The 22,879-nt window shown below is 45.8% G+C and overlaps 1 protein-coding gene across 3 annotated transcripts in view; it reads left to right on the top strand.

Moving 5' to 3' along the window:
• The window catches only part of HSF2BP (heat shock transcription factor 2 binding protein), an 85,266-nt gene that overhangs the window by 41,740 nt on the left and 20,647 nt on the right, over window positions 1–22,879 (top strand). For 2 of the 3 annotated variants that reach the window (XM_055701390.1, XM_055701389.1), the window contains exon 8: window positions 13,574–13,619. In XM_055701390.1, coding sequence (XP_055557365.1) covers window positions 13,574–13,590 — 17 coding nt within the window. In that variant the 3' untranslated portion in view covers window positions 13,591–13,619. Of the gene's footprint in view, window positions 1–9,083; window positions 9,214–13,573; window positions 13,620–22,879 lie in introns of all 3 variants that reach the window. The other variant, XR_008730789.1, reaches the window with a different exon arrangement.

The raw sequence follows: 22,879 nt of genomic DNA, 5'->3' as shown, positions 1-22,879 counted from the left end.
CTGCCCCGGAAACCTTCAGAGATTGCTTGTCAGACAGAGCCCGTGTCTCCAGTGCCCAGGCAGCTAATCTAGCGGCAGGCAGATCTCTGGTAAGGAAGCCAAGGGAAAGGTGGTACCCTCTTAGCTATAAATGGCAAGGGACCAAAAGGTGCTGGAGTCATTTCATGAGCATCCAATGGCAACCTGGAACACAGTCAGAAAAAAAGGGACTGCCTCTGGGGATCTTAAAGTCAGCTGAAAAAATGAGCTGCTAAAAACAATAGTGATGCTGTAAGTGGCCTAGGGAGGGGGGAGGCTTCTAGGGCAGATTACAAGCCTGAGAGCACAGTGAAACCGATCAAGAAGCTGCCACAGAGGAGGCAGCTTTTGAGCAACATACCAAGCCTGTAACGGAAAGTGCTTGGTGTTCCACAAGCCTTTGGCCTCAGAATGATACACGTTTTTCAGGATGGATGAAGGGAGAAAGTGCATTTGCCATTATTTTTTAATTATAATGGAGTGCTCTGTAGTGATAGGTAGTTTCTATTGCACAGGCTGTCTACAGCAGGGGGTGGCCCGCTGGCAACCTTTTCACCAATAAGGCTGTCACAAGAGGATTACAGAGGAAAGGATGGAAAATGTTCTAAGGTACTGCTATAATGCCACAAAAAATGAAATGTTACTACACAAACTGAGCCTTTCCATTTTAGTGCTCAGCTGCTACTAAATTACAGTTTCTTAGAGCTGCATTTCCATTTCTTTGGGTACAAGATATACAATATACAGCTTGTGCTGCACTGGTGGCCAGGAGGTATTGTTCCTGCTGTTCTTGCTGGGCCCTGAGATGCAGGCCTCCCAAGGTGGGTCACGGCATAGCTGCTGGGCTTATCTGGGACTCAGGGCATGTGGGTTTGGTTCCCTGTGCAGTCACAGACCTCCTGTGTGCTCAGGTAAGTCATGTGGACCAAATTTGCTGAGAGGCTGAGCTGGTGTTGGAGCATTCCTAATTTCAGAGGGAGTATGCTGGAGGGTTCAGTCCTCCAGATTAGATTTCTGCTTTGGTTCTTTTCCTGTTAACTTCCCTCTTCTCTGCCTTAGTCCGACCACTTTTATTTGGGTTGCAAAAGTCTTTGGAATAAGTATCTGAAGTGTCTGGCAGACACAAGGGGGCTGTTACCTTGCTCAGCTAGTACTTGGCTGTCCATGCGGTGGGTGGCAGAGAGGAGAAGAGGGAGCCTGAGGTGTTGATACCCAGTATGGCTGCCAGCTTCCAGCTAGCTCCTGGCCTGGTTGTGTAGCTGTGACATGGCCTCTCTGTGAACCTGATAGTCCACCCATGGGTAATTAGTGAGACCCATGCAAGCTGCTAAGAGTAGCTATCTTTGCAAAGTCCTACGAGGCCTTTCCATCCCAGGAGATGTTGATCCTGCCAGGTTACAGAGAACTCAGTGGAAAAGGCGGCCCTGGGCGTGCTGGTCCTGCCTGTCTGCAGACCAGCTTGCACAAAGCAGTCTGAATTTGGGCAGTGTGAGCTCTCCTGGGCTCGTGCTATGAAAGCAGGACACGGATGCCAAGAGGAGCAGCTCCTGTATTGTGGGGAGGGCTAAAACTGGTGTTCCTGCTCTCAGCGGCATAGGTTATGGGAGGGAGAAGTGCTCCAGCCCTGTGCTCCTCTGCCCCTCTGGATGGGAGACTGCAATAATCCTAAATGAGGCTTCTAAGATCCTAAATGAGATGCTAAGATCCTAAATGAGAATGAAGCAATCCTTTCTGGATACTTTGAGGGAAGACAAAAGGACAAAGGGTGTTCTGGCACCAAGAGGGAGAGAAAAAAGAAATTTGCTTCCAAGGATTCAACCCTTAAGCACAGTGACGTAGAAAGAAGGAGATTCTGTTTACAGAGGAAGTGAGAAAGGAAATTAGCGTGGGGGAGGAAGAAGCAGCTTGCTAACAAAAGCTTGTCCTTTGGGGCAGGGCAAAGAGGTAGGTCTGCTCCCTGTGGAGCTTCTCTCCCAGAAGCAGAAACCACTGTCTGGCTGCATTGCCTTTGGCACTGGGGCACTGCTGTTCATGGGCCAGGCTTTGAGGAGGCCTGTGTGTGCACTCCTTCATGCTGCAGCATAGCCAGACCTGGCTCCCTTCCCTCCCCTGGGGGGTCAGGGCAGGATGCTTTTTACACATTGAATCTGTTCATTCTTGAAGAGCTCACTTCCTTGGAAAGTAAGAGATACAGTTGGGGAGCAGACAACCTAAGACTTGGAATGTGTCTTGGAAATTGGAAAATGTCCCATTTGTTTTGTTCCCGCTGCTGGTGGGAACCTGGAGAAGTTGGTTGGGTCTATGGCATCATTCTGGCTGTGGATCAGCACATCTCCCAGACCTTCAGCCAAGTACAGCATGTGTTAGCGCTGCCCCTGCAGCCCTCGTCTCTCTGTCAGGTCTCAAAAAATTCCTTCCTTCATTTCACAAGGTCTTAGAGCAAGCTCCGCATGCCGCTGAGCCTGCTGGTAGCTTCGGACGATGTATCTAATAAGCTGACAGCAGGGTAGCTGCAGTGATGCTATCCCAAAGGGGCTGCAAATCCTGTCTTAACCAAGCAGGCTGATATTTCAGCTTCTCTGCATCAGCAATGAGCGTGGGATTGCTGCAGGGGATAGAGCAGAACTGAGAAGGAAAAACAGCAGCAGCAGTGACCCGGTGCTGCATAAAGTTACCTGGCCCGCTTTGAGTGACCGAGCCAGGGCACCAGGAGCTGCCCAGCTGCAGCAGGGTGCCTCCTTCTGTCTGCTCCATGGCCACAACGTGCAGAGAGAGGAAGGAAAACAGACAGGTAGGTGCCGTGACTTTCTGTTTATCCTGACCCTCTCCCAAGAGCTCGCTGTGGTTCCCTTCCTTCCTCTGCCCTGCAGGGGATGCTTTTTTTGCTTTGAAAATCTCACTGTCCTTGAATTCAGAATAGCAGTCAAGGCCAAGGATGCAACAGGGACAGGGCAGAAGGTCTCGTAGGTGTCTGTGACTGACGATGGGAATCTTTCGATTTCTTGCTCTTTCTACTCCTTTCCACAAAGATAGGCATCTTCCTTTCAGCCCTCTTTCCTCTCCTGGGCATTAAGCACTAGAAAATGCATATGGGCCTTTGTATGGAAAAAGGCTGAAAACTGCTGTAGTGGCTGGGATGCAGCTGTCTCTTGTCAGCAGTGCTACATCTGATACTTTTCTGATTTGGACTTGTGCGAATGAGCATGCAGAAAACCCTTTCAGTATCACGCAGATAGTGCTATCAACTGCAGGACTTCAGGTGCCAGCACCCTGGTGGCAGGGGACAAGGACAACATCAGCTCCTATTGCATATTGTTTAACAGATTTTCTGCTCAAGGCCAGAACTAATTTGCAGTTGAGCAGCAGAGGAGCTGTCTGCAGGCGGCTGGCTGGATTCAGGGGTGACTCAGCTTGCTAAGCATGTGTTCACTCAGATCTAGTAATCTCCCAACTCCTGCTTGACTTTGCTATCTTACAAAAGTATTTGAAGAACTAACTGAAAGTATGTGCTCAGTAGTACAATACAGGGTATGGGTTTCCGTGAACATCCCAGGTTTTCTCTTGAGAAAAGCAATACGGAAAGTCTCAATAAAAAAGTTGAACTAGTTTTTATTCTTTCTCTCTTTGTTTTCCTTTGTGGGGTAAGACTTAGAATATGGAGCAAAAGCAACAGTACAAAAGGACAGAAATGGGAGTTTGCCAATAGAGAACTGAAGCAAAATGTAACCTCAGCATTGGTGATGTCATTTTTCAGATGAGAAGCACTGAAAGCATCCCAAGCCATTACCAATGCTCTCCTCCTTACCTGTCATGTATGCGGAGTCAACCCCATGTGTGAGCACTGCTAAGCAGATCTCCACCTGCGTTCCTGCAGCACGGGTTTCTGCATTTGCCCGTGTATGCCTAGAGCGTATCTCTTGGCTCATTGGGCTGAGATGCTCTAGAGCTCTTTCCCAGGCAGTTAAAAGGAAGCCTGTATGTCCTTCCAGGAAGAGATCAGGGAAAGCAGTGGGAGATTTTCAACACTGATTTCTTCCCTCACCTCCTCTGTGCAGCCAGGCAGCTCAGGACATAACCTTTGGCCTTGGCCTCACCAGCTAGAAGAAGTTTCCCAGGCCAGAGTCCTTCTGTGTGGAAAGGTAGTGAGGTAAGAATGAAACTCACGTGACTGCAGAGAAAATGGTTACTGATCATAAAACCACCTTTTGATGGCCAGTGTGACCTTTCACAAGAGCTGCCCCCTTGGAGTTTTTTGTAGTAGGTAAAAATACATCCCTGTCCAGTGAGTGCATGTGGGCTTCTTGCACCTGTAAGATGCCCTCTTCCTGCAGGTTAGGAGGAATTTGACGGCTTCCATAGTATATACCAGCATCTCAGTGGGGATGTTCCACTGATCTTTGCTCCAGCAGAATTAATATTTGCTTCATCTATTTTGAGATAAATAGGAAATTCCAGCAGCTGTCATCTCAGAGGAGTACTGCAGAAGGCTATGGTTAAAATCCAACATTATGTTGACCTCCTGGGACTGCCAGGCAAGGCATCTCTTTACTAATGATGACATTTTAAAAAACACTCTGAAGGTTTGATCTTGATCCCATTGGGCGTTTTGCCATAGATCTTAATGGCTCTGTGGCTGATCTCTTAATCTCTAATGCACCTGTGCAAACTTGACAGTTTATTGCAATTTCATGCTTTTTGGAAATTGTCTCGCACTAATGCCATCAGAGAGAGCAATTTTTAAGGTCATTAGCTCAGGACATAACAAATAAATACTGAGAGAAAACAATCTGTAAATGTCATATTTGTTTAACACCGAAAGTAGCTCCTGAAGAGCACTTACACTTACGTCTAGAGACAGCATGAAGATTACATTCTGTGGCTTGAAAATGTGGATCTGATGGAAGTCAAAAGAGTATAACATAGTTTTTTATCTTCTCTGCTTTGTTCCCCATCTCCTCATTGCTCCCCATGCATCTGTTGTTTGACTTCTTCAACAATCCTTAAATTCTCAGACTACAGACCAGTGCTCAAGGCATAACTGAAGGACTTCAGGTTCTGCTGCTGAGATTTGATAACTGTGTTTTTTGCTCTGAGGGTAAATAATACTTTTTAGCTGCTATTCCCAATAAAAGGAATTGGGGTGAGTGGGAAGTGTTATCCCTTCTCCGTATCAGTAGAAAAGACAGAGGCCCACTAGCGTGACCTGATGCAAATGCTTCCTGAATGAAAAAAAGCAGAAACAGGCACAACCTTTATCACTTGAATCAGGTCTGTTTCCTCAATAATTACACTTCAAACTGACTTCCAGGTTTGCCAGTGGTTTTGCTTGTGGAGGCAAGCCTGAACCCGTGGACACAAATGGGCATTAGGATGGGAAAATCAGTAAAAATGCACATAGATACTCACTTTGCTAGGGATTAGACTGGGGGAACAAGAGGAATGTGAGGAGTCTGTAAGCCCCTTGCCCTCCTGTGTCCCCACAGCAGCTCTGCCTTGCAGGGTGCATTTGCTATGTGGTGTGATGGGGAGAGGCCACCCAGCCCAACTGCTGCTGGAACATCAGCATCTGCCTGACGTTTTGCCCTGAGTATTTTGTGGTCACTGATACATTTTTATTTAGGCTAGAAAAAGGCTTCCCTTTAGGTGGTCTTCCAGCTGCCCTTGAAGAGGATCTCTGAAGATCAGAATACTGATGTCACCACAACTTCAGTGCACGGCCTGATTTTGTCAGTAAAACCTTCTCCTGTGGCCCATATTGGTCCATTCCAACTAGGCAGGGTGTCCCCACCATGAAAGCAGATGGGGGCACTGACACACTCCTAATGGTCCACGAAGGTGGTCTTAAGACCTCTTTTGCTTTTCCCCGCGTGTGTGCAAGCAGGTCATGATATTGTGTTCCAGTTCCCCAGAGAAGAGGCTTTGTCCTCTCTGTCACCATCTACCCTTCCTCTCCCCATTCTCAGCGCAGGATACACTCTCCAGAAGTACTGGAGCATCTGCTTGTGGGCAGCACAGATTCACAGATTTAAAAGAAACCTGACTTCTCTCTTGAGTGATTTTTGGAAGATTTGTGGGAAGTCACTCACAGTGGCTTTCCCTTTGGTAAACTGTAAGTGGGAGACCAGACCCTCAGCTTCTGAGATGGAGATTTAGTAAATATTCACCCTGTCCTACTTCAGGCATCTGAGCTGACAGATTAGTCAGCTCTCCAGAGACTGACTGTAGCCCCAAGTGAGCCATTCAAAGCACCCAAGTGTTTCTTGGTTTATGCTGAGTATACAGGCAGTTGGGCCTCCTACAGTGGCGGGTGGATTAAAAACGCTTGGTGTCCAAGATAAATGGAGAGAAATACACGTTTCTTTATATGCTACAAGAACACCAAGCTATCTGCAAACCCAGATAAGCTTCAGTAATGGGCAATTATTACAAGGCATTGTGTCACACTTGGGTTAAGCATGACAAGAATTTCCACAATGTAAGAAGATGTCAGTGTTTGCTGAAAGTACGTGCATATTTTTTGCTTGCTTAATATATTTATTTGTTCATGCTGGAGAAAGTTAACACTTTAAATTTCTATTTTACAATGTAAACATTAGTCTGCTAGCTAGTTTTTCTTTTTGGCCAGGTTTCTTTAAATATTAGCAACGTGTTTAATGGTTACTTCATTCATTACACTTTTATACATTCCTTTAATTGATCTTGTAACCCAGCAGGGCAGTAGAGGCCTGAAGTGGGACTTCACTCCCATCATGATGACGTCTGTTTGCTTTTATCAAGCCTGGTGACTCAGTTTCAATTGATTTGTACATCCAGAGTTTCAGCCACGCTAGGGTGTAGATGCAATTTCAAATAAAGAGAGACAAACTAAAACGAATGTAGAAATGATGCCAGTTTTGTTATGCTAGAGGATTTGGTGTCTTTGCAAATTCAGCTTCTGTAAAGGGCTTAAAATTTTGTCTGGTGGAAATATGAAATGCCAGGATTTGCTGTCCAAGTGGCAGGTGCAAGATGTCGAAACCTTCTGGGTGCTTAATGGCCTGACACTCTGCCATAACTCACATCAGCAGTAATCCAGACATTCCTGCCCAAAATGTGTAGTTGATCAGCACTAAAAAAACAGCAAGGACTGTGTCTTCCGCAGGCAGGTTGTTACCACTGTGGCAGGGACTGTGCAAAGGCAGCGGCAGCTATATTGGGCAAAATCACAACTAATAATCCAGAATCCCATCTCCAGCAGGGAACACCACCAGATGCTCTCAAAAAAATTGCTGAAAGATTGGGGAATAGGTATGTTTCATAGGAGGAGGAGAGGGATGGGACAGTTCTTGAGCCCCACTGTTTGCTCTGATCTGTACTCTGAAGCAAGAGCTGGCCCCTTGCCCTTTGCCAGACGTTCCTTGGCCACTGCCTCATGCTCTGGCAGGAGAAGGCACTGTGGTGTCACTCCTGCCCCATAACAACCCCTACCATCACCCCCGATGTGAGGGGTCAGCCTGACCCATGGTCCGTGCTGTGTTGCCCTCAGCAGGGCCTTGTTGGGTGCTGCCAGGAGACACATGCTCCATACCTGGGCCCTCCTCCATCACATGGCAGGGTGATCCCATCCCGTGGCCTGGTGGTGGAGCAGCTCCGAGTTTGGGGGGGAAAATCGACTGAGTGTCACCGGAAGGGTTATAGACACTGCAGCTGGCGCTGGAAATCCCTGAAACACAGGTGGTTGTAGGCTGGAAGGGCATTCAGGAGAGGCATCGTATGTAGTTGCCCTGTTCATGGAGAGCCAGGGGGAGCTCAGCCAGGCTGTGCTTTTGCACAGTCGCATCTTTGGCAGCACTGCTGGCTTCAGCGGTGGATGCCATCAGCTCTGCACCTCTGCCTCATGCTGGGGCTCACCTGCCTTCTGTTGGGCTGCCCACCTGCTTTTGGCCAGCACTGTCAAGCAGGTGGGACACCTGAGCTAAGTCAAAACCCAAAGACTCTTTGTTGTGTTTTTGTTTTAATTACTTTTCTGCTGGATCCAGTCCCCTATGCCATTTCAAAACATGGCCCCACAGACAACGGTGCTAGGTAGTGTTGAGGGGATTAAGAGAGGGCAAGAAAGGAGGGCAATGTTAATTGCCTGAGCCGGTGATGCTGCTGATGGCTTTGATTGCGAAACCATAGCCTGTTAGTCCTGGTGTTATTATGTCCACAGGAACCTTTGCAGTTAAAACCTCAGCTGATGGCAACAGCACTCTGGTAAAGGTAGAAGTGTGCTGATTTGCAGCAGCAGCAAGTAACTCCGGAGAATACCCTGTGGCTCCAAATACTCCACATCAATCCTACCCAGCCTGTGAACACGTTGTTGTCCTGTGGCAATGAGTTCTGCAGGCTGCCGGAGCTGTGCTAGTCTTTGTAGTAGTACAGGTACAGATCTGAAAAAATATTTTCTCACAGTTCGCATTAATAAAGCTAACGAAACTCTCCCCAGCACATCCACTACTGGCATTTTTCCAGGTTTGAATACAAGGTTTTTAAAATCCCTGCGGTTTTTATATTTTTATTTCTCTGTTAGGAAAAAAGAATATGTATACCTATATAACTATATTAATGTGTATGTGTGCATATATATATATATATATAAAACTGCTGAGAAGAATGAGCCCTGCTGTCGTAACAATTTTAAGCAAGAAACGGTTCCATGAAAAGCAAAGAACACATCAGTTTAAAGAAATGCTGGTATAAAATAGTTGTGCAGATTCTTCTGTGTGCTCTGATTGCTGTGCAGCTTTCTGGAAATTCAGTGCAGCCATAAGCCCAGCTTATGGATGGCAGCTAATGGCTCAGAGCTGTGGCTCCAGGTGTGTAGCTGGATCAGTAAATTTGCCCATATATAAAGAAGAGATTTTTCAAATGCAGAGTGGAGTCCCCTGCTGCTTGTGAAGCCTTCCTGTGTGTCCTTTGAAGGCCGTAGCAATCAATACATGACACGTGACAGCAATCATATATTGATTGTGTATCTTGTCTATTGTATATTGCATATATTGTCTATCGCATATACTCTCTATTGTATATCTCCCTTTTTGCAGCCTGGCATCCCACGATTCATTGATCCTTTGGGGCAAAATTTCCCTTTGGAAATGGAGCAGCCTTCTGTGTCTCCAAAATCACCAGTCTCCCTGGAAATCTGGGAAGCAGGTCACTGAATAAAACACAAATGTAGGTCTGATGGATTTTTTACACCTGAAAACCCCAAACCAAGCAGCCACTTCCCAGCTTGCTGTAACAGCGATGGGCCCAGCACAGGGGGACAGGGTGGGACTGACTTCCTGGCGGTACATTCCTTGCTGAATTACGGGCCTAAGGCAGAGACCTCATTTTCTCCAGATGACTCTCAGGAAATACCCTCCCCATCAGCTATTATTGCCTAAATAATAGGGAGGGAAGTGCAACAGACTTGAGCAATATCTGAGGTACTCCATAGGGCACATCCCAAATCTGGTGTAGGGCAAGGCTGCTAAGACAACTGATTATAATGTCACTCGGTGGGTGTATACAGTTCTCTTTTTGCCCCAGAGTTCTGAGGTCTTGTGGAAAAATACAGATACTTGTTTAGAAATAGGTAACTTGTTGAAAAGGAACATTACAAAATCTCTTCCTAAGCACGGGCCCGTCCTGTCAACATTCGTGCATAGATTTAACTTCAATAATGGTGCCTCTAGGTAGGAAAATGTGTACAAATGTTTGCAGGATTAGAATCTTAAACGTTAAGTTTCCAGAAAGTCCAGTCCAGGAAGGGAAAAGCCTGTCAAGGGAGAGGTCTGCTGGGATTTGATTTATGAACAGGACATCCTGCTTAGTTCTGAGATCTTGCAGATACGATTCTAGTGAGACCGCCGGGTTATTGTGGTGGCAAAGAAAAGGAGCTCACCCTCTCCTGTCTGCCAAAGGCACTCAAACCTGTCTGGGCATTGTATCAGTGCTAAACATTTGGCATTCTTTATCACATTTCATCATCACTGTTTAGTAAGCAATGTTAAAAATGCATGGTATGTGTGCAGCTCCATGCAAGCAGATTGACATGTCTGTCATTAATTAGCAAGTTGCATGCTGTCATTTGTGCAATTAAGCTGAGGGTTGATTCCATAACCTAGCCACAGAAGATGACTGTCCAGAAAGCTGGAGCAAAAGGCTGAGAAGTAGAGCTCTTAGGATGTTTCCCAGTTCTTCTTCGGGACTGCTGCAGCTTCACCTACATTTTCCACAAGCTGTGACACTGGTCTAGCTCAGCTTGTGCTCTCAAGTTTCCTTTGTGTGGGAGTTAGGTCCAGTGGGGATGAGAGAAAGGATGTTTCACTCCCACATCATTCTCTGGTAGGAGGTAAGAGACATCCAAGACATGCTCTGGGGCAGTGATGTTGATACATCTTCTGTTACTCGAGTGAGTAAATCACAACAAAGAGGGTGTAGAAAGCTGCTTTGTTCTTGTTGCTGCCCATGCTGGTGCTCAGCTTGGACCACTGAAGGGTTAGCTGCCAGTGGCTGCCTGAAACCGTCCCCTGGTTTTAGCTGGAGTTCCAGTACTTCAGCACCTCAAGCTACTTCTCTGCTACTTAATTAAGTAGTGCCAGGGCACGTTCCCAGACATTAAGACTGAGTCACCTATACTGTTAAATTGTGAGGATGTTTGAAGCAGGTCTGTGGTCCGGTCCTTCAGATGTTTCCCAGGCATGGGTTGGAAGCCAGCAGGGCCTGGAGACCTTTCTTGGTAGACATTTCAGATGAAACTGCCCTGTTTTGGCAGATAAGAAAGTTCAATAGCCTGGAAGTGCAGCGTTTCATGCGGGCTGGCCTTAGTGCCAGAGGACAGACCTGGGCATGTTTGGTACACTGTGATGGGCATAGCTGGGTGTCTCCAGCTGCCTGTCCTTCGGGCAGAAGGCTCTTTTATTTACAGGGGGGTTACAAAGGATTCTATAGTGCTTTAAAGGACAGTGCTAGAGCTGGCTGTTCAACTAACTATAATACAGTGTGGCTTGGTGGGAGCTGGTAAGGAAAGAGGTGGGTAAACTCACTTGTCTGGCTGCTTCCTCATACATGAAGGAGGGAAGCGTCTGAATTAGAAATAGGTGAGCTGTGTTTACCCGTGTTTCCTTCTGGCTACATCAGTGACAAAGCTAACTTTTTACCTTGTTTTATTTCTGATATGTCACTTACCTCATTCCTTTACCTGGCCCCACATCCCCACAAACTAGTGCTGAACCTCACACTTTGCTGGACATTGCAGAAAATCTCAAGCCCACCTTGTTGTCAGCGGACAGTGTGTGCATGTTATCTAGAGTAAGTCATACAGCTGCAGATTAGCAGAAGGGACCTCCAGGCAGAGTTTCCTCCCTACCTCATTCATTACTCTGTCACTGGCTGCATCCCTGTAATTCATCTTTGTGCTCTGTCATTTTACTGGAAGTCATGGCACTTTCACCTCCGGAAAAAGGGAAATCAAATCAGAAACCCCAGGCAGATGACTTGTAGCCACCTCATGGAGCTGCCTGTGTCTTCCAGTTGCTGGTGTCCAGCTAGCTACGTCACTTCCAGAATAAAGAAGCTCTGGGTGGGTCTGGCTACCCATGGCTTTCACTTGGAAACCTCCCATTTCTAACCTTGTAAGTAGCCCTGAAGGTATGCGGGGCTGCTAAAATTAAAACAGTCTGACCCCAGGAATGGGACGGGTGATATGACAGCTGTGTGGCCTTTGAATCAGTTGTTTATCTAATGAAGGGCGATGTAGCTCTGCCAGTTACACATATACATTGCAGCTGAAGCAGCGCCTATTGGAGATGTGATCAAAGAGCCACCCTGCTGCACAGCGATCCCTTGCTCCCCCTTCCCCAGGGCTGTCGCCAGCATGGACACAGCCTCAGCTGTGGGGCCATGTGTCCAGGGAGGTGGCAAATCTGAGTTTAGAGCACTTTGTCCTGGGTGAAAGAGCACTGCAGCCATGTGACACAAAGTGCTTAAGAGGAATAACATTTCTTGGCTAAATCAGAGAGGTGTGAAAAATTCAAGCTGGTGTGTTGTGCTGCTCTGTGCCTCCATGGTTCTTGACTCTTCCCCAGGATTTTGCTCAGTTGTCCTATCTCCTTTCCCTTCTCAGTTCTCCAGAGTCATGGCCCCAGGTGAAGCCCCCCCCTCTTTTAAGCAAGTTTGTGCTCATACACACCTTCTTTTGCTCCACTGCTCCCCTGACTTGGATTATTCTTTGCTGCCAGCTGTCTTGCGCCAACCTCCTCTGCAGCCAGCAGCTAGGCTTGTTGACACTGAGCAGAGTCCCAGCACCCAGCCTGCTCTCCGGCCACTTGGCCTCATTATGTCCCAACTCTGGAAAAGCGTCTGCTCTGAGAAAGAGAACGCAGGCACGGGTATCCAACCCAGCTTTACTTTTTAAGCTCTGAATGGAATTTCATGCAGTGAAGTGGGATGGAGCAGGTCTGGGGCCGGGGGGGACCATGTAAAAAAACCTCTGTCCCCAAAAGCTGATGCAGAGGTCAGAGGGTGGATGAGAGGAGAAGCTGTGGTGTTGGCATCGGAGACAGGCAATTGGGACAGAGAGGGCTCAACTGTCTTCCCTAATGTCATGCAGGGAGTCTGTAGCAAATTGAAACACCAACTCAGACTTCCTGTGTCTGGACCCCAGCCATGAAGGGCAGCTTTTGGTATGATGAATGAAGAGAAACCCCAGCACACGTGCCTTATCAGCTGGCTCTGTCTGGGACGGAGTGGTGAGGCTGGATTCGGCCCCATGCAAGGCATCCTGGAGGAGTGTGGCGAGAGCTGATGTGGGCTGGGTGGGAGACAGTGGTCACTGGGAAGGATGCATGTGATCGGTGACAAGCAGAGGAGCTGCCCTCTTTTTGCTCACAAGCGCTTTCAAGGTGACTTTGAAGTAGTCTGCAAGATCTTGAGCAGTTTTGGCCGGCTTCTGACGGGAAACTTTGTGGCTGCCAGTGGAGACTCCAGAAGTGAAATAACATGCCTGATAGCAGACCTCATGAGACAGAACCCCTGTGGGTGTAAATCAGCACCGTTCCCTTGGTCCCATTTAGAGCTACGCTGGCTTGCAGCCCGTGCTCCCAGCCATCCTCCCAGGCAGTAAGAAGCACTGGAACAAATTCAGGTGTAATTGCTTCTCACAGAAAAAGCTCAAAGGAAAGGCAGCTCACTTAGTGTGGATAAACCTAGGTCTCATTGTTTTCTTTTCCTTGAAGGAAAGCAGAGTTATGATGCAAAGGCAGAAAGACAGGAATGCCACAAAACAAGCAAACAAGGGTGGAAAGGTTTGCCATCTCACAGTCTTCTTTTCCTACATCCTCCTCCCACATAGCAGCTAGCAAAATGAACTTGAAAACCTGAGGGAACGGCTACACGAACAGCCTCTTAAAAAGCCTGGGCTAGTTAGTTGTCATTACGTTGTTTTTATTCACCAGTGCCATTCCATTAATTTTCACTGCAGTGACACAGCTGTAAAACAGGCTTAATGTAGTGGAGAATCAAACTGTATGTATCTAAATTTGTTTTTCAGAATGGTGCTTTTCTTAGAGGGAAGAAGAAGTGCCTTGAGTTTAAAGGTAAGCTCCGTATCTTCACTGCACGGTGAAGATTTGCAGATATAAATCCCATTCAGATGACTTTATAAAACACTGAAGTACTCCATAGCAGGAGGATTTAACCTTGGGATGTTCACTTGCTGTAATGTGATTAATGAGCCTTTCCCCATGCATAGCAGATATCTAAGCAATTTTTTGTGTATGGAAGTGGAGCAATTGTCTGGCTTTACGCAAATGAGGAGCTACTTCAGTGTTTGCCCTGTGAAGAGACTTCAGTTTCAATGGCCTTCAAGATTGCACTTTTGTGTTAAGTGGAACTGTGATCTTTTTCCAATGAGTGTTGCTATGCAGGGCCAATTTGTGACGTCCATTATTCTAAAATAAGTAACTTCTGCACAGCAGAAATATGCTCCACTTGCACTGCTAATCTGTCTCTCACACAAAGGCATGTTTGGAAGAAAAGTTATTTATTGCAAGTAATAAATGCAGGTTCTCAAAAGCATTTATAACTTCGTTTTCAGAGTCAGAGCACTCCAGTTTGAAATAATTTCCTTTCAATTTTCTGTGTTTTCAATCTCTTTCCTGGCTGTTTTAGACCATATATTGAATACTTAATTATTCTCTGAAGGAGAATCTCAGGCACTGAAAATGGAATACACATAACAATTTTTTTCATGCAAGAATCTCTTCTTCAGGTATCAACTATTGCCTTTTACATGAGAAAAAAACTGACTCTGTTAAATAAGCATGTTATGTTGAAGTCTGCTGCCTCACCTGTGCAAATGGTTATAGATCTCGTCTGTGTAGTTTATGAGCTCTTCTTAGTCATTGGTGTAACAGTCCTTTGAATATCCTCTGGTGGAAAATGGATACCGTAGTTAATGCTTACCTGGTTTGTCAGAAATCACAGAGGAGAGCCCAGGTGCAGTGAGATTTGAAACCAGCTCATGTGTGTTTTTATACAGTATCTTTCCCTCTAGATAAGTTGCATCACTGTAAGAGCAGAGCTGTTTAAATCCTTCCAAAAAGGACACAGAAAGCTTGATTTCGTTACAAACCATGAGTTACTACCTATTGAGGACTCCACTTACTTGAGGAGTTTGTATGTTTTTTTGAGACTGTTCTCAAGAAGGTAACATGCAAATATATCAATATTTGGAAGGGTTTATTGGGTTACTTTGGCATTTCTTCGTGACTTTGGCTATCAGGTGCCATGGGACTGGGAAGTGCAACTGAATAACTCCATGGAAGCAAAAAAAAAAGAAAAAAAGAAAAAAAGAAAAAAAGAAAAAAAGAAAAAAGAAAAAAAAGAAAAAAATTAAAAAGAAAAAAAGAAAAAAAGAAAAGGGTGGTTTGCACTTCTATTTCACTCCTGTGTGAGGTGTGTAAGCCTGGCCTAAGAGATCCCAACCCTTTTCCCGCCCCTAGCAGCAGCTGGCTGAGGCTGTGCAGCTGCACAGCTCTTGCAGCAGGACAAGGGCCGACTCCATCCTTGTTGTACAAAGAGTTTGCATACAAGATAAAGTACAGCTGCATCCCCCTCTTGTTTAATAACCATGAACAAATTTATAGCCATCCAAGTAGGTATGTGAATAATTTGCAAAGTGGAAAAGCATGTTTACAGCAAATAATTCATGTGCTTAAAATCCCTACCTGTCCAGTGTGTTAAGACTTACCGTTGCCCTTATAGAGTGGGAGGAACTGCAGGTGTTCCTGTCATCTCTCTGCCTTTGGAGGAAGGGAGAAATTATGGTTCAAACAGGGGTTAAACCACTGTTCCAAGGTCACACAAAAGCTCTGTGGCAGTACTGGAAATATCTGTATTTCCCTCTCATTTTCAAAATCCTGGAAGGATTTCATCCTTTCTGGCAGACTGTGTTAGTCAAAAGAGATTTATCCTGTTATTTGAAAGACCTGTTGCCTAACAGTTCTGTCCTCTGAGGAAGCATTTTTTCACAAGTTTGTCTTGAATTGGTTTGGTTTGATTTTCATTTTTTTCTTATAGCCCACAGCAGAACTTGTACCCCAGTATAACTAGTTTTCATTAACTTCTTTATAAAATGCAGGGCAAGTTGTGTTGACTTCTCCCTCTGGGAGTGGAAAATAAAAGACAGCCAGTCCCTTAGCAAGGTGTAAAGCCTGTGCGGGACCCTGGTTCAGCTGAGTTCACTTGAGTGTAACGAACCTGCACACACATCAGGCAGTGGGCTGTATGCTGGGGGCTATACATAGTGGATGGTAGAATATGAGTTTGCATGTGCAGCTCTTTCTGAGGCATCAGTGCATTGTTGCTTCAGCCCATTTGAACTGTGTGGCATGTTGCATGGCTGGCATGTGTTATCGCCAAGTACAGTTATACTTACATTGCTTACGAAGGCTGCCAAGTCCCTCTGAAGGACAGAGCTTTCTGGGGCTCCTTCCCTCCTCAGCAGCCAGGCTGCTCTAACCACTGTTTAAAAGTGGGGGGGGGGGGGGGGGGGGGGGGAAAGAAAAGCAAAAAGCTGTGAGCTATTCTGTAAAGTCATGGCTTGCTTCTTTCACTTCCCTCCTTGGGACATGTCTCCAATATGAGGCTGATATTTATGTACATGTAATGCCTGTGTCCCGGGGGAGGCACTCCTGAGTCAGGAATTTGTTGTGTTCCCAATTAGCACACTGTAGCCATGCCTGCTCAGTCCTGCCACCCTCAATTTCCATCTATGCCACTGGGAAGAGAGAAGAAAGCTCTTCCCCTGGTGCTGTCACAACTAATATGCTGGCCAGACTGGCTGCATCCAGGAAGGCAGGTGGTGCCACCCTCCCCAGGACTTGTGCAGTCTCCTGGGGTGTTGATCAGTGACCATGCTGACATGGACACCTGGAAATGACACAGAGAACAAACCTCACTGGGATAACTGTAAAAACCACCATGTCAGGCATCATACTGTGGTCATTGATTGTCCCAGGAGAGGTTTGCACCCAGCGAGAGGAGGCTCCACGCTCCCCTGTGAATATCTGCAGAGCTGTTGAATTCTCTCATGCCTACGAAGTTTGTTGATAACTCACCAGAACTTTTCTGGGGTTGTTCTGGAGGCTGGCAATCCAGATATGCTTGAGCTTTTACTTTGGGGTTGAGCTAACAAGTATAAATGAGGGCTCAAGTTAGTTTACAGATCCATAAAAGAGGTGCTTTGTTTTTTACAGCTCTGTATGCATTTGTGTGTGCATGCATGCACATACATATAAAGAAGAAATACGGGCTGTTCCCTTGGCCTCATCCCACTTTCCATGAAAAGAAGTGTTCCCCTGGAAGCTGCAGCCATTCACGTCTCACGATCTGCCACCTGTCAAAGCAATCTGAGATTTACTAGTGACAACTGAGTGCTGATGTCTGCCATCCTTGCCCTGCAAATAGCCAATGCATTCCAAGTACCACGGCCCTTGGCCCTTACGTCAGCTTTCCTCCCCAAGATTAGTTCAAACTCAGCCAGTTACCCAGTGGCCATTTGGAGTGATTCACTCTTAGAAGTACATATCTTTGACACTCACTAAAACTTCAGGGGGAAAATGAGTCATTTCACATTATAGAAAGTCATATCTTGCCCTTGGTATTTCTATGTATACATGAGTGATAATCATTTATTTTTAGATAAGTTTATCCAGTAAAAATGCTGCTTCCTTTGATAAAGGTCGTCTCAAGAGCCACATGCTAATATTCTGCTTATTGCACAAATGCTATGGGAGAGTATTTATTTATTCACGCATTTGCAGCAGTGCAGTTGAATGACAGGAGCTACAGTAGTGGCTGATTGCTGGGAGTCAGCCTGCAGACAGGGTCCCTGCTGTTAGGCTTATCTGTCGAATGTGTTTCCAATACTGTCGTGAAATCATCCCCTTTCTGGCATTTGCTCTCTGAATCACTCGGGTCTGCCTCCTAGACTGTCTGGCAAGGGCTGTTTTCAGGATGCAGAAAATCCTGGCTTTTCAGGGAGAGCCATTAGACAAGATATTGGTCACGGTGTCCTGGAGGAGAACTTGGCTATGGCTAAGACCAAGCAAACAGATAAAGCAGAGCCTCAGGCCTCCCTAGGTCTTGTCACCATCCCAATGAACCGAACCATTCGACGTGGCAGTGGTAGGTGGATGTGGGTTTGGTCCAAGCGTGCCATTGTGCCTGTGCCCCCCACAGCAGATCTGTGTCGGGACCCGTGGCAGTTTTGAGACTTGACAACCCTGATACTGCACCCAAGTGCTTCAGCTGCAGCACCCTCTGAGTAACAGCCTCACTTTTTTTGTGCAAAACACAGGAGCACTCCTGCCTCGGGGGTCATCTGGCCTTGCTTCACCCGGTTTCACCCATGGCAGGTCCATCCCCTGCTAAGCCTACATGAGGAGTTCCTTGGCAGTTCCCGAGGGGCTCCAGCTCTTGAGCAAGCACAAACCTCCACTGCTTTGTCGAGACATCTGCGGAGAAAGGCAGGGAATACCATCTGGCCATAAGAGGCATTTCGGTGCCCTGCCTGAAGGGAAGTGGGAGAACTTTCTACTGCACTTAAATGTCTTTTTTAAACATCTTTTGAGTTTTCTGTATGTATAAATAATGTGTGTAAATATATGTTTATATTATAGATAATATGGAAATTTATATTTAAAAATCCCAATGCATAGCTGTGTCCCAGAGGGGAAATTTGCAAATTGTTGAGATTTCGTTTGCTGCCCCCCGAACTGAAAATGATTTGGATATAATTCTTACAGAAGCAGCTTTCACCCCAGTCATTAATGAATCCAAAATAACAGCAACATGTACCTCAGGGGCTGTGTGTGTCTCAATACCCAGATGCTGAATGCCCTGGGTGTGTTCTGTGCCCCCCATGCCCAGCCAGCCCCTCAGCAGCCTCCCTGGAAGCAGGGGTCAGTTCTGCCAGCTGCGGTGGCAGGACCTCGTTTCACAGCCTGCAGTAAAGGACGTGTTCTCAGTTTTGAAGCTTGGCCTCTGGGTTTTGGGCTGTATCCCTTGCAGAGGAGATGCAAGGTGCCCTTCGGCACGGAGTGAGGGAGCAGGAGAGGAAGCTGAGCAGTGCAGGCAGTGTGTGTCGCCTGTGGAGTGATTCCCGCCTCCTCCCGGGGAGGCAGGCTCAGTCGAGCTGTCTCATGTGCCAAGTTTGGCCTGTGCCTTTCTCATTTGAGCCTCTTGCCCTGTAGCATACATTTGGGGGGGAAATCCCAAGTGCCTTTGCCCTTCTGTACAGATGTGTTTTCCCTCTCTGCTCCTCTCCTAAGGCCTCCAAGGCCAGAGTTCATCCCCGATCTGGAGCCACTCTCTAGGTCTTGTTCCCCAGGACTGGCTTCCAAGAGGCAGTACCCAATGCACTCAATAAAACCAAGTCCAAATTGTGACTCTCTGTCCTTCCCATCCTCCAACAGTTAAATGTAATTTTGGGTATAAACTATCCAGATTAAAAAGATATCTGAGATATTTTACTATCATGCTGTCTCTTAAGTTAAATAAACACTATAAATCAGTGTAATCAGCTCTGACTGAACTTTCACATCAAGCTTTAGTTTGATGTTGAAATAAGGTGACATACCAATTTTGAGAGTACTGACTTATTCCCTATTGGTGTTTATGTAAAGAGTTCAGCTCATGGACTTCTCCCTGCACCATGGAGATACTGCCAATGTTACTCAAAGTGGTGTTTTCCCACTCTGTCTTGCAACGTTCACCAAATGCTCAGGAAAAACGGGTCTCAGACAGCGAGCACAGATGTTATATCATTTTGGCTCTGGGTGAAAGAACGTAATTATCAGAAAACTTTTCTAGGTAACAGGCTCATTGTCTGCTCCATGTAAGGCAATTTCTTGCAAATGATCATATCACAGGCAAAAGAGCAACCATCGTCTTATGGCAGAATAGTGTAGTAAGTATGCATGGTAAGGACCTGAGTGAGAATCAAGTCAGCAAGATGTCTGTCTACTTATGGTGAAGCTTTCTTGCTACCTTACAGAGAAAAGAAGGAAAACCAAGAGAAAAGACAGGCTGTATATGATAGAAGATGTATGCCTCAAATGTGACGTTCAGCAGTTTGACCATTTTTACTGCAACAGCAGAGGAAGTAAGGCAAATGCTTTGCATGCCTACACTAGGACATATTTATGTTTTATATGACTGGATGACATAAAAAACTGGTTCTCATCTTTTTCTGTAGCTGTGAAAGCTGGCCATGTTCATGCTTCACTAGGCCTGCTGGAGCCAACCCATCAGTGAGGAAGTCTGTTGTTTGGCAACCAATGGCCATAGAAATTACCAAACCAGACAGAGCAGTTTAGTGCTTCTTGATATTTTCCCTGCCTGCAGTCCAGCTGCAGAGCACACTCTCCCATTCTGCTTCTCTCACATTTTTGACAGAGATAAAAACTTTTCAAATCTTTTAAATTATTGCGTTCATAGTCTTCAACGTTTTTAAATCCTTTGTGATCACTTTGCTTGACCTTTTTACAATGGAGAACTTTGACTTTTGTCTTCCAGTTCCTAATATCAAGCACAACAGCTTTTGGTTGAACAGTGTCTCTTATGAAAATTTTGCCAGTCTAGATGTAAAGGCACGAAGTAACAGGGATTGCATGATATGCCTTTCTAATGAGTCCCTTGACCGATTGCTTTCAGTATTAGATGTCTGGTAGCATAATGTTTTCCTGAGTTCAGTTTCCAGCTGCTCTTTTTAGCACTCCGTTGCCTGCTTTATTAAGGAACCATCTCTACTGTATAGTGCTTCCTTTTCAAGGTGCCTGGACACTTCCCTTTGGTATGCTGTGTAGAAATCCTGAGCTCTTAATCAATGACAACCTTTGATGGGGACCTATTCCTATTGCAACTTGACAGATCAGGGGGTGCATCTGCAAACTAGAATTACGCATAAGGCCCCATGGCCATGTGTAGGCTTGTGCTCTTAGGGCTGGCCCCTGTGAGGTGCTTACCGTGTCTGTGTGATGCTGAACATGCTCACCTCATCAAAATATTTGCTGATGGAGGACATTCAGCATCTCTCAGGCAGCCTGGGCGCCTTGGATGATCAGCCTGTGTAAATGGAGTTTACTGGCACCTGGGCTTTCCTGTCCCTGCCAAGCAAAGGGCTGTTGCATTGAAACCCCTACATTAGGGGTTACCTCTTGTCCAGCCAGCAGCTGATTGAAAGAATTAGGGAATCCTGGGTGTATTGCAGATGAGTTGCTGGGGCTGTCGTAGTGGAGTTATATGTGGGAAATGTAAGGGGGTAAAGAGGACAGTATGTACTTAGAAATTATTCCTGTAATTTAATTATTCATTTCTAGTTGGTTTGTTGGTTATGGGTTTTTTTCTTAAAGCAACTCCTGACAGTCTTTTATTTGCAAAGAAACATGATGTACTTATCAACAGCAGGAAAACACAACTGTTTGTTGAGCTGTGGAATTTTTAGCTTCTGCTTTCCCTTGAGCTGCTGATGAGACATTGAGAAATACTTGTTTAGTGGCCTTAGAGTTGTGTAAATCATTTTAGTCAACAAACTTGGCTGCTCTTTCAAGTTAATGTGCCCTTAAAATGTAAAAACATTAAACTATTTGGTTTTGCAATGTTAATGTAAGTACTTTTGCTTATAAACAAGAAGCATCTATAAAAAGGACTCTGCAAAACAGTCAGTTCAGAATGTGCAATAGTGCTTCTTCCACGGTGTCAACCCTTTCCAGAGAATGAGCTAAGTCACTATCCTTCTGAAGCCCACGGATGCGTTTCCATTCAAATCAACCTAGTCAATATTTGGCACAGTAAGAAAACAAGCTCTGGGTGTCAATGTATTCTACCTCTCCCAGATGCACAGACATGCATTTTGGCCCTCTGACAGTGTACATTTTATAGTTATGCACTGGTATATTGATGTAAATCGCAAAACATTATTTAAGTCCATAAATAGAAAATGAAGATGCAAACCCTAAAGCTCTCCCTTTAGGTCAGAATCTCCTTTTTCCTGTCAATTACAGTTGCCTATGCCATGGAAGTATGTCAGCAGCTTTCCTGCTGTACATATTATATCGTGTATTTTGCAGCTTAAACTTCAGTCTTTTTTCATATTAAAGCCCTGCTGGGAGTATTCAGTCATACAAAGTCTTTAAAGTCAGTGGCAAGGATTCTTGTTGACTTCAGTGGAGTTTGGATCAAGGCCATATAATTAAGCCACAGAAAAGGCTGTTTGGCTGTAGTATCTTTTTCTGGTTTAACGGTGTTACCTGGATAGGATCATATAATCTCCATCCTATAAGGCTAGTAAAAATGGCACCAAAAGCTACTGAATAGCCAGCAAGCTGCTGAAAGGTTGTTGTTGTTTTCGGCTGAATTATTTGTTGGCACTGGAACCTAGTTTTTCCTCCTTTTTTTGTTGTTGGCAAAACATCCTATAACTTTCCTGTTCACTTGGGTGACTGAGTTTTGCCAGTTGATGTCCTTGCTACACAGACTGTATTCATATACCTCTGAAATAAAATTATTTGTATGAGCTGGAAGAGGGGTGCATCCTGTTCCCTGTCTGTCTTCTACCTCCATTTTGCACATTGGACTTTGATGACAACCATGAGGATGCTGGTACAAGTTGAATGGTGTGACAGCCTGTTTTGATGTGCTCCTGCACAAGGCATCTCTCCCACTCTGGAGGCTTTAACTGTGCTGGAGGGCTGCTGCTTGGACAAGAAAAGGTCTGATCTCGATGGTGGTCTCAGTCGTTCCCTGAGGACATGGTATGATAGCTCCTGACCCTGATGTGAAAAAGCATGCAGCCTCCTGTGTTGTAGCTGCTGGCTATCAGTCACTGTCTCTGTCTGCAGCTGCCTCCTCTGAAGTGTGTTTCATCTGTGATAATAACAACCAGCTTCTGATGTGGGGACTCAAGCTCTGCAAAGGAGCCCCAGATCCTCTCTGAAAGACGCTTGGTATGATTCCCTCCTTCTGTGATACTCATCCCAGGTATTTCTGAGCTCTCAGACACTTGAGCAGAGGCAGCTTGAGGAAGAAACCCTCAGGGTCCTCAATACTACAGATGGGCTCACAAGCAGAGGGCTGTAGGAAGAGGAGGGGAGAGGGAAGGACCCAGAATACTGAAGGGCTGTGACGTCCTCTCCTTTCTGGGAGAGGTGGGAAAACCAAGGTTTTTGGTTAAGTACAAGCAACTTGCCCATAGAGTTGTTGCAGTGTGCTGAATAGCATATATAAAGTTGGAAATAATTATTTTGATTGCACTGTGGTGTTAGGGGCAGTGGGTTTTGCCCTATCTCAGCTG

The sequence above is a fragment of the Falco cherrug genome, chromosome 2, assembly GCF_023634085.1.
Source record: "Falco cherrug isolate bFalChe1 chromosome 2, bFalChe1.pri, whole genome shotgun sequence".
NCBI classification, from domain to species: Eukaryota; Metazoa; Chordata; class Aves; order Falconiformes; family Falconidae; genus Falco; species Falco cherrug.
This window is presented reverse-complemented; position numbering and strand designations above follow the sequence as displayed.